The 13632-nt window shown below is 41.1% G+C and overlaps 1 protein-coding gene across 1 annotated transcript; it reads right to left on the reverse strand.

The window, feature by feature from the left end:
- Nucleotides 1-860: 860 nt before the first annotated feature.
- LOC102285179 (histone H2B type 1-C/E/F/G/I) lies at nucleotides 861-1340 on the reverse strand. Its single transcript, XM_005900884.3, has one exon. The coding sequence runs from the start codon at nucleotides 1338-1340 to the stop codon at nucleotides 960-962; it is 381 nt and encodes a 126-aa protein (XP_005900946.1). The 3' UTR covers nucleotides 861-959.
- Nucleotides 1341-13632: the final 12292 nt, after the last annotated feature.

The following is a 13632-nucleotide window of genomic DNA, read 5'->3' on the forward strand; positions in this document are numbered from 1 at the left end:
TCCTTTTCTTTCCAGAGTTACTTTGACTTTAGTCCTTAAAATTTTTTCTTCCTGTGCAGGATTAAACAAGTTGACTAGTTTAATCTCTGCCAATGGTAACTTCTGAGGTCATACAGGCTCTCTTTGTTCCCAAGGCTGACTGGCAATGATCATAGGTGCTCAGCTTATCCTGTCTCTCATGGTCTACATGCCTTTCTCATTTGCCACCTCCTCCAAGAACTGTTCTTCATAGTGCTGGCCCACAGTGGATTTTCCTCCTGTAGATATGGCATGTGTTTATCTCATTTTTATTTTCTATTACTAATAATATTTAACCTTCCATGACTTTGTGATCTTTCTCCTACTGGATTTCTCCTCTGTGAAGTGAGTGAGAGTCACTCAGTCATGTCTGACTCTTTGCAACCCATGGACTGCAGTCTGCCCAGCTCCTCTGTCCATGGAATTCTCCAGGCAAGAAAACTGAAATGGGTTGCCATTTCCTTTTCCAGAAGATCTTCCGACCCAGGGATTGAACCCAGGTCTCCAGCATTGCAGGTGCACTCTTTACCATCTGAGCCACCAGGGATTGCTACTCTATTAAAAGCCTAAGTAATGAGCAAGTTGTATCTATCACTGAGTTCCTCATGACTAGCTAGCGCAGAGGAACTTGTGAGTATTACAGAGTTATAAAATGGGTATGAAAAGCCTAACTGGTGAGCCATCTGTGCTAAGGGGTTTGTGCTACAGCTGGGAGATGAGGAGTGGACAAACATGTCCTGGACGACCCACTTTAAAGGCTAATCACTAACCAGTCATTTTATGGCAGGGCTATGAAAGTGAAGTCGCTCAGTTGTGTCCGACTCTTAGCAACCCCGTGGACTACAGCACACCAGGCCCTCCGTCCATGGGATTTTCCAGGCAAGAGTACTGGAGTGGGGTGCCATTGCCTTCTCCGTTAACAGCGGCTAGGCATATTATATTTACTTGGAGCTGGTATACTTGGTGACAGCCTTAGTGCCCTCGGACACGGCGTGCTTGGCCAGCTCCCCAGGTAGCAGCAAGCGCACAGCGGTCTGGATCTCCCTGGATGTGATAGTCGAGCGCTTGTTGTAATGCGCCAGGCGTGATGCCTCACCAGCTATGCACTTGAAAATGTCCTTGACAAAGGAGCTCATGATTCCCATGGCCTTGGACGAGATGCCAGTGTCCGGATGGACTTGCTTCAGCACCTTGTACACGTACACGGAGTAGCTCTCCTTGCGGCTGCTCTTGCGCTTCTTGCCATCCTTCTTCTGGGCCTTGGTCACAGCTTTTTTAGAGCCCTTTTTAGGGGCAGGAGCAGACTTAGCCGGTTCAGGCATGTCTATAATGACAACACCCAACAACACAAAATGCAGGGCTATAGTTAAGTATAAAGTTATAGCTATAGCCAGTCATACTTTCTCTTCCCCTGTTCTCCCACTATAGGTTCAGAGATGAGCATAGTGATAAAAAGAGGAAGGAGACACCATGAGTCCCTGTCCAGCTCTTGCTTGTGAATGGAAGCACTGGTGGTCAGCAGAGGTGCCATGCTCATCACCAGGCACTTGCCTGAACACCTCCAGAAGTAGATGCCATCACAGTTGATAGCTTTTCATACTCTCTTCCCCAGCTCCCCTTTGCTGCCCTAAAATGGCAATGACCTGCTTCTCAAATTCCCCTGAAAGCTCTGACTTACCCTTACCCATCAGCCTAGTGCTTCAGGAAAGCTGGGTGCTAGTCAGCTCTAACCTTTCATTTCTCTCTTCTGGATCCTTAGATATCTCCCAGGCTTCTCTGAAACTGCATAAGATCTCATTCCTGTAATGAATCTTTATCCCACAATAAATTGCTTTAGTTTCCCCAGCTGAATGCTAATAAATGTGGGCTTTCTTGATGTGCTGTGGCAGACATTGTTGTGCTGTCTTAGCAGATGACAGAGTTAGGGCAGACAGATAATTTCATGCCTCATCCCTTTGTTCCATGTGACCAGATGTACTGAGTTAGAATAAAATCAACTGATAGAAGTCATGAGTGTTTTGGTGACCGCTGAGAAGGCTTACCATTTATATGATTATAACAAGATAAAAGCAGTGACTACTTTTTAACTTCTTTAGCCAATTAAAATAATGATTTTATTTAAGATTAATGACAAAATGTCACCATTTGGAGGAGCTTGGAATGATAAAAGGTGATCTTTCTTATCATTAGCAATATAGGTCCTTAGTCTATGCATGAAAATACAATTTAATATATATCATCCTGCTGCCGCTGCTGCTAAGTCACTTCAGTCGTGTCCGACTCTGTGTGACCCCATAGACAGCAGCCCACCAGGCACCCCCGTCCCTGGGGTTCTCCAGGCAAGAACACTGGAGTGGGTTGCCATTTCCTTCTCCAGTGCATGAAAGTGAAAAGTGAAAGGGAAGACACTCAGTCGTGTCCAACTCTTCATGACCCCATGGGCCGCAGCCTACTAGGCTCCTCCGTCCATGGGATTTTCCAGGCAAGAGTACTGGAGTGGGTTGCCATTTCCTTCTCCTGAGACCTTGTCTATTTCTAGAATTTGAAATCCTTAAGAGTTTTTGCATCAGTAAAATATGGGGTCTTTTTAGCCAACTTTCCCTTACAGCTTTTCTGAGATCCTTATTTAAACAGAGTGGGTATCACTGATGGGATGAAAATATGTTATACTGAAGTACAAAATAGTAAAGTCTTGGAAAGAGAAAGCTGAGGCATAGAAGAAAAGAATGAAGATATAGGTACCAGCAGACCAGTGTGATAACCTATGTTCTGGCACACTCAGTGAGAGGGTGGAAGAGGGAAGCTTGTACTGTAGCCACAAGCAGTGTGCTGGGGCACAATCCATAGCTGGCTTTGATCTCTGTTAGGGTATAGAAAGAACAGTTGGTACTAATGGGCGTGTTCCCCGAGTGTTACAAGTAAGAACATTCCTCTCTAGATGTGCTCTTCACTAAAGTCACCTCTCTAGAAGAAAAGCCCAGGGCTCTGTCTTTCTTGTATTTATACCCTAGCCCATTTCTAGTGCAGAAGTAACACATTTAATGATAGTCAATAAATGTTTTTAAGTGAAGAAATATGTCCCTGGAAGATGTAAGTTATGTGAGATGCCAAGGTAAGGCTCAGACTCATTTAAGAGATGTTCAAATATATTCAAGACTTATTCACAGAACTATGTACCACTTACTCCCCAAGACCCCTTATGTGTCGACATCCAGCAATCTCATACAATTCTAAAGGACCATCAAATGATCAAGCCTTTTTGCTTTTAAGTATTTTCTAAGCTTAATGTATTAAAAACCTCTAAACCTTGACAACAAGAGGGGATTAATACAGATACAAGTCCCATATTTATTTGTACAGGTAGAGTTGCCAGGCAACCATCACATTACAACACACAGGACTGTCATTATGGATCCATCTTTTCCTGTAACTCCTTTACTGCCAAAATGAAAAGCAGTGCAGACAACAGTGTCACTTAAAAGGATCCATCCTCCAGGCACTCTTACTGGATAAAATCTTGTGTTGTAGAAACTGCTGAATAGTCTGGAGCTGGCAAAGATGATGCCATGCTTTTAGAGTACTCCTTTTCGGTATAGAAAATGCACTTACGTTAAGAAAAGACTGTGACTAAAAAGATAATTCAGAGTAGTAAACTCTGAAGTTAGTGAAGTAAATTATTTATCGTAAATTAATATAAGACAGCAGGGGTCCTATGTACAGCAGAATAGGTGCTGTCTTATTCATACTCCGGTAACTGCTCAAGCTTTCCTCCACGGTAATTTCATCCATACCACTCACAGGATGACAATTTTATATCATAAGAGGTCCCCCGGTAGAGGATATTAATTTATAGTAGAGGAGAACAGCAGGGAGAATTTTTTTGTGTGCTACTTGCCAGTAAAACACACAAACTGCTCCCTTGAGGAACATATGGTTATATATTAAAACATTAGTGATGGCACTAGAGTTAATAAGAGATATAATATACAATACAACATATAGTGTATTTATTAATAGTCCACAAAAATATTATAGATCCTAAAGAAAAGCTCCCAGGATAAATTGTGTTCTATTCTTTCTTGTAGTATGAAAACACATAATCTTCAAAAATATGCAGCACTTCCCCAATGGGATTCACAATTATCTGAGGTCAAATATCTGAACTATTATTTTTTTCCAGTGGAGCATAAACAATAAGATCTTTATTGTTGTCTCTAAACCATAACAGAACTGCCAGTAACCAAGGGATAAAATAAATGTTTCCAAAATAATAAAAAGCATCAAGCTAGATTAGTGGTTTCTATAGTTCCTTAAATGAAACATATTCCACATGCAAAATATTTTCAATATGGTGCCTCAAATAAAAACGTGTAATTCCTCTACATCAGGCAATCAAGAAACTTAGGGCCTATCTAATGCAGAGGACTTTTACATTGTGAGCAAGATTTAGCCACAATGCTGTATAAAACTAACATTTTAAAAATCTATCCCTTATAATTCAAGGACTTTGGAATAGTTTGCAAAAATAATTTTCAAATGGGAAAATATAATTTTCCTTTTAGGAGCTCAGTTCAGTTTAGTTCAGTCACTCACTCAGTCATGTCCGACTCTTGGCGACCCCATGAACCGCAGCACGCCAGGCCTCCCCGTCCATCACCAACTCCCAGAGTCCTCCCAAACCCATGTCCATTGAGTCGGTGATGCCATCCAACCATCGTATCCTCTGTCATCCCCTTCTCTTCCTGCCCTCAATCTTTCCCAACATCAGGGTCTTTTCCAATGCGTCAACTCTTCGCATCAGGTGGCCAAAGTATTCGAGTTTCAGTTTCAATATCAGTCCTTCCAATGAACACTCAGGGCTGATCTCCTTTAGGATGGACTGGTTAGATCTCCTTGCAGTCCAAGGGACTCTCAAGAGTCTTCTCCAGCAACACAGTTCAAAAGCATCGATTCTTTTGTGCTCAGCTTTCTTTATAGTCCAACTCTCACATCCATACATGACCACTGGAAAAACCATAGCCTTGACTAGACCGGACCTTTGTTGGGAAAGTAATGTCTCTGCTTTTCAATAGGCTGTCTAGGTTGGTCATAACTTTCCTTTCAAGGAGCAAGTGTCTTTTAATTTCATGGCTCAGAAAGTACTAATTCCCAGGTAGAAGTTAAATGGTAAAATAGTGATGTTGTCTAGAACAAAGCATGTATACTTCATTCAAGGCGAGCTCTACCTTCAGTGATGAGCCAGAGCAGTTGTCATGTTCCTAGAGAATATCTTATTTGTCACAGCCAATAAGCTAGTGCATAGAAATAAAACAGATTTCTGTGTAATAATTTTGTATCCTGCAAGTACCAAATTCACTGTTGAGTATAGGTAGTTTTCTGATAGGATTTTCTACATATGTATTTCAAGTCATCTGCAAACAGTGACAGTTTTCCTTCTTTGTTTCCAATTTGGATTCCTTTTATTATTTTTTTTTTCTTTGATTGCCAGGGCTAGGCCTTTCAAAACTATGTTGAAGAAAAGTGTATGAGAGTGGCCATACTTGCCTCGTTCCTGACTTTAGTGCCTGTGTGTGTGCGTGCTCAGTTTTGTCTGACTCTGTGACCCCAAGGACTGTAGCCTGTCAGGCTCCCCTGTCCATGGGTTTTCAGGCAAGAATGCTGGAGTGGTTGCCATTTCTTCCTCCAGGAGATCTTCCTGACCCAGAAACCTAACTTGTGTCTCTTGCATTGGCAGGCTGATTCTTTTTTTTAATTTTAATTGGAGGCTAGTTACTTTACAATACTGTAGTGGTTTTTGCCATACATTGACATGAATCAGCCATGGGTGTACATGTGTCCCCATCCTGAACCCCCCTCCCACTTCCCTCCCCATCCCATCCCTCAGGTTGTCCCAGTAGCTTTGAGTGCCCTGTTACAGGCATCCAATGTGGACTGGTGATCTGTTTTACATATGGTAATATACATGTTTTAATGCTATTCTCTCAAATCATCCCATCCTCACCTTCTCCCACAAAGTCTGTTCTTTATATCTGTGTCTCTTTTGCTGTCTCGCATATAGGGTCATTGTTACCATCTTTCTAAATTCCATATATATGCATTAAAATACTGTATTGGTGTTTTCTTTCTGGCTTACTTCACTCTGTATAATTGGCTCCAGTTTCATCCACCTCATAAGAACTGGTTCAAATATGTTCTTTTTAATAGCTGAGTAATATTCCATTATGTATAAGTACCACAGCTTTCTTATCCATTCGTCTGCTGATGGACATCTAGGTTGCTTCCATGTCCTAGCTGTTGTAAACAGTGCTGCGATGAACATTGGGGTACACATGTCTCTTTCATTTCTGGTTTCCTTGAACTTTGTGCCCAGCAGTGGGATTGCTGGGTTGTATGGCAGTTCTATTTCCAGTTTTTTAAGGAATCTCCACACTGTTCTCCATATTGGCTGTACTAGTTTGCATTCCCAACAACAGTGTAAGAGGGTTCCCTTTTCTCTGCACCCTCTCCAGCATTTATTGTTTGTAGACTTTTGGATTGCAGCCATTTTGACCGGCATGAGATGGTACCTCATTGTGGTTTTGACTTGCATTTCTCTGATAATGAGTGATGTTGAGCATCTTTTCATGTGTTTGTTAGCCATCTGTATGGCTTCTTTGGAGAAATGTCTGTTTAGTTCTTTGGCCCATTTTTTTGACTGGGTTGCTTATTTTTCTGGAATTGAGCTGCATGAGCTGCTTGTATATTTTTGAGATTAATTCTTTGTCAGTTGCTTTGTTTGCTATTATTTTCTCCCATTCTGAAGGCTGTCTTTTCACCTTGCTTATAGTTTCCTTCATTGTGCAAAAGCTTTTAAGTTTAATTAGGTCCCATTTGTTTATTTTTGCTTTTATTTCCAATATTCTGGGAGATGGGTCATAGAGGATTGTGCTGTGATTTCCTTCAGAGAGTGTTTTGCCTATGTTCTCCTCTAGGAGTTTTATAGTTTCTGGTCTTACGTTGAGATCTTTAATCCATTTTGAGTTTATTTTTGTGTATGGTGTTAGAAAGTGTTCTAGTTTCATTCTTTTACAAGTGGTTGACCAATTTTCCCAGCACCACTTGTTAAAGAGATTGCCTTTTCTCCATTGTATATTCTTGCCTCCTTTGTCAAAGATAAGGTGTCCATATGTGCGTGGATTTATCTCTGGGCTTTCTATTTTGTTCCATTGATCTATATTTCTGTCTTTGTGCCAGTAATTCTTTACCACTGAGCCACCTGGGAAGGGAATGCTTTCAGCGTTATTATGCTGAGGTAGGTTCCCTCTATGCCCACTTTCTGTAGTTTGTATCATAAATGGGTGTTAAAAGATTTTTGTCAAAATCTTTCTGCATCTATGGAGATGATCATATGGTTTTTATTCAATTTGTTAATATGGTGTATCACACTGATTGATTTGTGGATACTGAATAATCCTTGCATCCCTGGGATAAATCCCACTCAATCATAGTGTATGATCCTTTTAATGTGCTCTGTACCGTGCCCAGAGGGAACAGTCTGCCAAGAATTCTCTCTCTTATTCCAATCCCATGAAATTCAGGAATGCAAGCCCCTCTACCAAGTAAAGCCAGGTGTCCCCTAGGTGGCAGCTGTAAAAACTAGGGTAACAGATGCATGTGAAAGCTTCCCTCCAGAAGATTCTGGCATTTAGAGTGTGGCAGAGGGAGACCACAAAGAGGGAGACCACAAAGATGGTGCCCACTTGCTGGAGCAAGATAGAAGGTAAAGCTGGTGTCCTGGAAAGCCTCTAGATTCATGTTAAATTAGATGCCTGCACTGCAGGCCAACACTTTATGATAAGTACAATATTTTGGGGATAGGTGAGTGAGTCTTTGTGTACAAATTCTTTAAGAGCCATTTCTCAGTTTGATATAGCCTTGTGGGTCTCATGGATGCAAGCCCCGTGGTTTTTGAGAGTTAGATGTTTTCAGGGCTTGTTTCTTGGGTGCAGGTCTTAAAAGCTGGGGTGCCTTATCTGGGGAGAAACTCCAGGTTTGAGTTCCCTCCCAAATGTAGGTCACATGGTAGGATTGTATCTCAGCCTCTCCTAACTGCTGCCATTGGTTTTTCTGTTGCCAGATATCTGAGTCATCTAGGCTTCCCTGGTTGGCTCAGTGATAAAGAATCCACCTACAATGCAGGAGCCCTGGGCTATAGTCCATGGGGTCGCAAGAGAGTCAAGACATCACTGAGTGACTCAACAACAATAGAAATCAATCAGCTAGCTTGCAAGTATCTCTTCAAAAGAAACTGCTCTGTATGTATGTATATTTGGTGTGTCCAAGGAAGGAGGCAAGTTCAGTTCAGTTCAGTCACTCAGTCGTGTCCAGCTCTTTGCGACCCCATGAATTGCAACACTCCAGGCCTCCCTGTCCATCACCAACTCCTGGAGTTCACTCAAACTCACATCCATCGAGTCGGTGATGCCATCCAGCCATCTCTTCCTCTGTCGTCCCCTTCTCCTCCTGCCCCTAATCCCTCCCAAATCAGTCTTTTCCAATGAGTCAACTCTTTGCATGAGGCAAGTTCAGGATATGCCAACATCACCACCTTGAACCAGAACCTCTTACTCAAAGTTGTAAATTGTATGTCCTTTACAAGTCTAGGCCAGCTGAAAGATCACAATGATGATGACACCACAGTTGGATAGGCCAGTTATTATCAACAACAAAAGGTTTACATGTGATATTCTTCCTGCCATTCAAACATCTCTGACATTTTTCCCAAACACTCCTTCACATAGAGTAGTGGTTCCTCTTGTTCAGAGTTTATCCTGGTCAGCCTCGTATATTCTGATTACAGCTCACATCAGCAAGTTCCCAGTACCAGCCCAGATCTGCGTCCATGGCTCTGTATCTCATTTCCCAGTAGCTTACTGGTTAGGACTCATTATGCCCCATGGGCAACTTCAAACATTCTGTCTCAATTCATGGTACTATCATTTACCCAAACACTTTTATTTCTTATAATTAGAACTGTGAAAATCACATCTGCCTCACAGAGTTGCTCTGAAGATGAAGCTCTCTAATCTGGTGTAAGATAGTAGCTATTCACTACCTATTAGCTGCCATGACCAACAATATTACTTATTATTAACTAAACTTCCAGCATCTTGTATCTTTTTGTTGTCTGACTTTTAAATGTCCCCAAAGCTTCATATTTGTCTTTTTCTCTACCTTCTGTGCAAGTAATTTAGTGACACTTTTTCATCTCTGCTCTGAATTGTTTGAATGACTCCCTGACTTCCATTTCTTTTGCAGCTCTGTTCCATAGATATTTTTTCTGAAATACTGATCTGATCATATTAACTCCTATGCTCAAAAATAATTATTTCAGCAGGATCAACTCCAGAGTCCTTAACTTCTTGTGCTTAGTCGTGTCCAACTCTTTGCTACTCCTCTGTCCATTGGATTCTCCAGGCACGAATAGTGGAAAGGGTTGCCATCCCCTCCTCCAGGGAACCTTCACAACCCAGGATCGCACCCAGGTCTCTGGCATTGCAGGTGGATTCTTTACCATCTGAGCCACCAGGGAAGCCCGCTTAAACTTATTATGTAATACTTTTACACAGTGGGCCCAGCCTAGCTTCTCAACCTCATTGACTGCATCCCAGAATGGTCCTCAGCACTTTATGGCCCTTCATACTGCACACTCCCTTTGCATTTACTGCTTCCTCTGCTTGGAGCATGGGTGATTTTCTTTTCCCCTGTAATCCCATTCTCACTGCTCTAAGAGTCTGACTGCTAAAGACTCAATCACCTGGATTACCTTAAATGTCTTTTTTTGTTGTTGAATTGAGCCAATGAGAGCACCTGCAAGAGATCCGAGGACAGAAAGAGAGCAAGATCTGGGTGTTTACTTCTCCTCCTCTTCTTCCCTACCACAGTTCTGGGCTTGGTGGCACCCCTCAGTAAATACAGCTTCTCCCAAGTGATCCAACCTTTGCAGCTACAACTAGGAAGCAGGATCTAATCACATCACTGTTTTTAGGCCTTCAATGATGTTGCCTTCCTGCTATTACTGGCATCTTCATTTAAAAATATCTTCAAAAATCCTAGCTTATGGGAATTTGAGCTCATCTCCTCTTATGAGCACACCAGAGTTACAGCTATCAGTATTTACAGAAAAACCATCAGGATAAAAGACTGGACTCAACCAGAAACAAAGAATCTTCCACAATAGAAGAAACCACAGCAAGACAGGTAGGAATAAGCAGAATCATGATAGAGTCAGTCCCATACCCAAGGGTTGCTGCTGCTAAGTCACGTCAGTTGTGTCCAAGGGTTGGTGACTCACAAATGACAGAATAATTAAAATTGCAGAGATTCTCCCAAAGGAGTGAGGCATCTGAGCCACACATTAGACTTCCCCAACCTGGGTGTCCTGTGCCAGGCAGATGACCCCAAGAACATCTCACTTTGAAGGCCAGTGGGGCTTTACTTTCAGGAGTCCCAGAAGTGTGTGTGTGTGGGCACGCTCAGTCACGTCTGACTTTTTGTGACCCCCCCCCATGGACTGTAGCCCACCAAGCTCCTCTGTCTATGTAATTTTCCAGGCAAAAATAAGGAGTGGGTTTCCGTTCCCTACTCCAGGGGTTCTTAATGCAGCCCGTCTACTGGTGGGTGAGTCTGGAGCATGAGACTTTGTGTGCATTCTATAAGACTGGAATTTCTATCGACCAAGGGAGATAGAAATCCCATTCTTACAGGATGTACACAAGGTCTCCAGACCCACCCACCAGTAGACGGGCTGCATTAAGACCCCAAAACCCACCTCTACTCACCAGTGGGCAGGCACTTGTCCCCAAATCCCTGAGCCTGCCCACCATCTTTCCTGCTAGTCTCACTCACCAGCTGAGAAAGGTGTTAAAGATGTAAGACTGGGATACTATAACACCTCTAGAGAAAAAGAAAGGGAGAACATTTTGAATAAATCGCAGCAATATGTACTATGTGGTCCAGCAATTCCATTCCCAGGTATATATTCCAAAGAAAATGAAAAAACATTAATTCAAAAAATACAAGCATCCCTATGTTCATATACCATCATTATTTATAACTGCCAAGATACAGACACAACCTACCTGGCTTTCAACAAATCAGTGATGTATGACAGAAAACCACAAAATTCTGTAAAGCAATTATCCTTCAATTAAAAAATTTTAATTGTGCAGTATATTTGTGCACACAAGGGATTATTACTCAGCCATAAAAAATGAAATTTTTCCATCTGCAACAAAAACAAAAATTTGATATCATTATATGTAGAATCTAAAATAGTGAATATAACAGAAGAAATAGGGAAAACAAACTAGTGGCTACAAGTGGGGAGAGGGAAAGAGCAAGATCAGGGTGTGGGATTAAGAGAGACAAACTACTGTGTATAAAATAGAGCTACAAGGATATATTCTACACCACAGGGAATATAGCTGATATTTTATATTTTATAATTACTATAAATGGTGTATAAGGTTTAAAAATTGTGAATTACTCTATTGTATACTATATTGAAACTTCCATAATATTTTTAAAAAGATTATTTTAAATAAAAATATTTTAAAATATCCTAGTTAACCTGCCAAAATATATGAGAAAACATCAGATAAACCCAAGTTGAGGGATAGTCCATAAAATAACTAGCCTCATCTCTCTAAAAATGTCGAGTTTTTATACACACACACACACACACACCCTTCTCCACCCCGAAGTAAAGTCTGACCAACTGTTCTAGATTCCAGGAGATCACAGAGATGTGACAGATTACAGAAATTGTGTCTTAAGGTTTCTGAAATTAGATAATTACAACCCTAATCATGTAAGAAAATGTTCTCATTCTCAGGAAATATATAGGGATAGTCTTGCTGCCTACAAATTATTCTCCAACAATTTAAGGAAAATGTACATATGTATATACATGTGTATGTTCATATATTATACTACATACAGAGAGAGAAAGTAGAGAAATCAAATGTTCATATTTGGTGGATCCTGGCAGATACACCTGTGAAACTCCACTTATCCATAGACAATCAAATTTACCCTTACCTTTCTTTTAATAATATAAATAAAGCATAATATTATTCTTTATATCCAATTCTCATTTTATCCTTATGACACTCTATGAAAAGCACCTATTGAAAACCCAGCGGACTAGGGTAAATCCTGAAGCATGGGTCTATTTGTCTCCATAGTGCAAGTTTTTAAGCCTGATGCTGTCTTCTGCCATGAACAATGTTTGGTACTCTGTCTCCCATGCTTCCTGAGCACTTAGCACAAACGTCTTCTACTGTATTTATCTTGTGATACTTTTTAAAAACATGTGCGTCTTAAGGTTGGAGGTAAGCACAAAGTCTGACCCAATAATAAAGTCAAGGAAGGAAGTGTGTGCACACCTCTGCAGGAAAGACACTTCAGGGCACCCCGGAGTGGACGGCAGATACATCATTGCCTACAACTGCTCTGTCACTCTGACAGCTACTCACCACATGTGGCTGTTGAGCACCTGAAATGTGTGGCTAATCAGTGTGAACTGAGATGTGCTGTAAGTATATGTGCACGTAAGTATTTACTATGAGCAATCATTATGGAAAAAATGTACAATATCATTTTTTTTCACATTGATTCCCCACTGAAATATTACTTTGGATGTATTGGTTTAAATAAAATACATTAAAATTAATTTTATGTTTCTTTTTTTGTAACATACTGACCATAAATTTAAAACCACACATGTAGCTCACAGTATGTTTCTTTTGATAGTGCAAGTCGACACAGATCCGCAAGCTGCTTTGCTGACTGATCATTCAGTGACAAGAGCAGCAAGTTATTCTTGCCTTCTTCATTCCTTCTGAAAACTAAGAATGAGGTCCACTGGGGCAGTGTTCTTGAACTGAAATGTACATGTAACTCACCAACAGACAGAGTCTGATCACTGGGTCTGGGGCAGGCCTGTGACTCAGCATTTCTAACAAGCTCCCCGGTGCTGCTGCTGACCCAGGAGTAGAGGGTGACTAAGGCAAGCCAGGCTTTAATCTGATGCAGGTGTTGGCTTATAAATGTTTAACTAACCTAAGGAAAGTCAAATATTAGGAAGTCTAATTGCTGCTGACCACCTCTGGCTGCATCAGTTGAGTCTTAAAAATACAATTTCCCCAAATCTACAGTATGAGTTGCCACACTATTAATAAATGCTTGCAAAAGAAACAGACCTATTAAGACCATGTTAGATGATACAGAATTATGCTAGCCCTTTTTCTAAAATCACACATCATATTTTAACAACCACAGCTTTGCCTCAGGGGATATGATAGCAAGTCCACAGGACTTAAGGTCCCAAATGCTGGCATTAGGGATGTACTTTAGACATTTGGAGGTAGAAAAAGATGTTATCCTGTGGGCCTAGAATTTTATTTAAATATTTCTATATCTCAATATGTATTTTTAATGAAAAGCATCTCTTGTCCTATCTATTCCTGGATAATAGTACACACAAGTTAATGTAGACCAAGGACTATGTTATACAGCACAACAAACAGCAACCACAGCTGGAGCAATAACAAGAAAGTTCCCCAAGCTATC

This window comes from Bos mutus, chromosome 7, assembly GCF_027580195.1.
Source record: "Bos mutus isolate GX-2022 chromosome 7, NWIPB_WYAK_1.1, whole genome shotgun sequence".
Lineage (NCBI taxonomy): Eukaryota > Metazoa > Chordata > Mammalia > Artiodactyla > Bovidae > Bos > Bos mutus.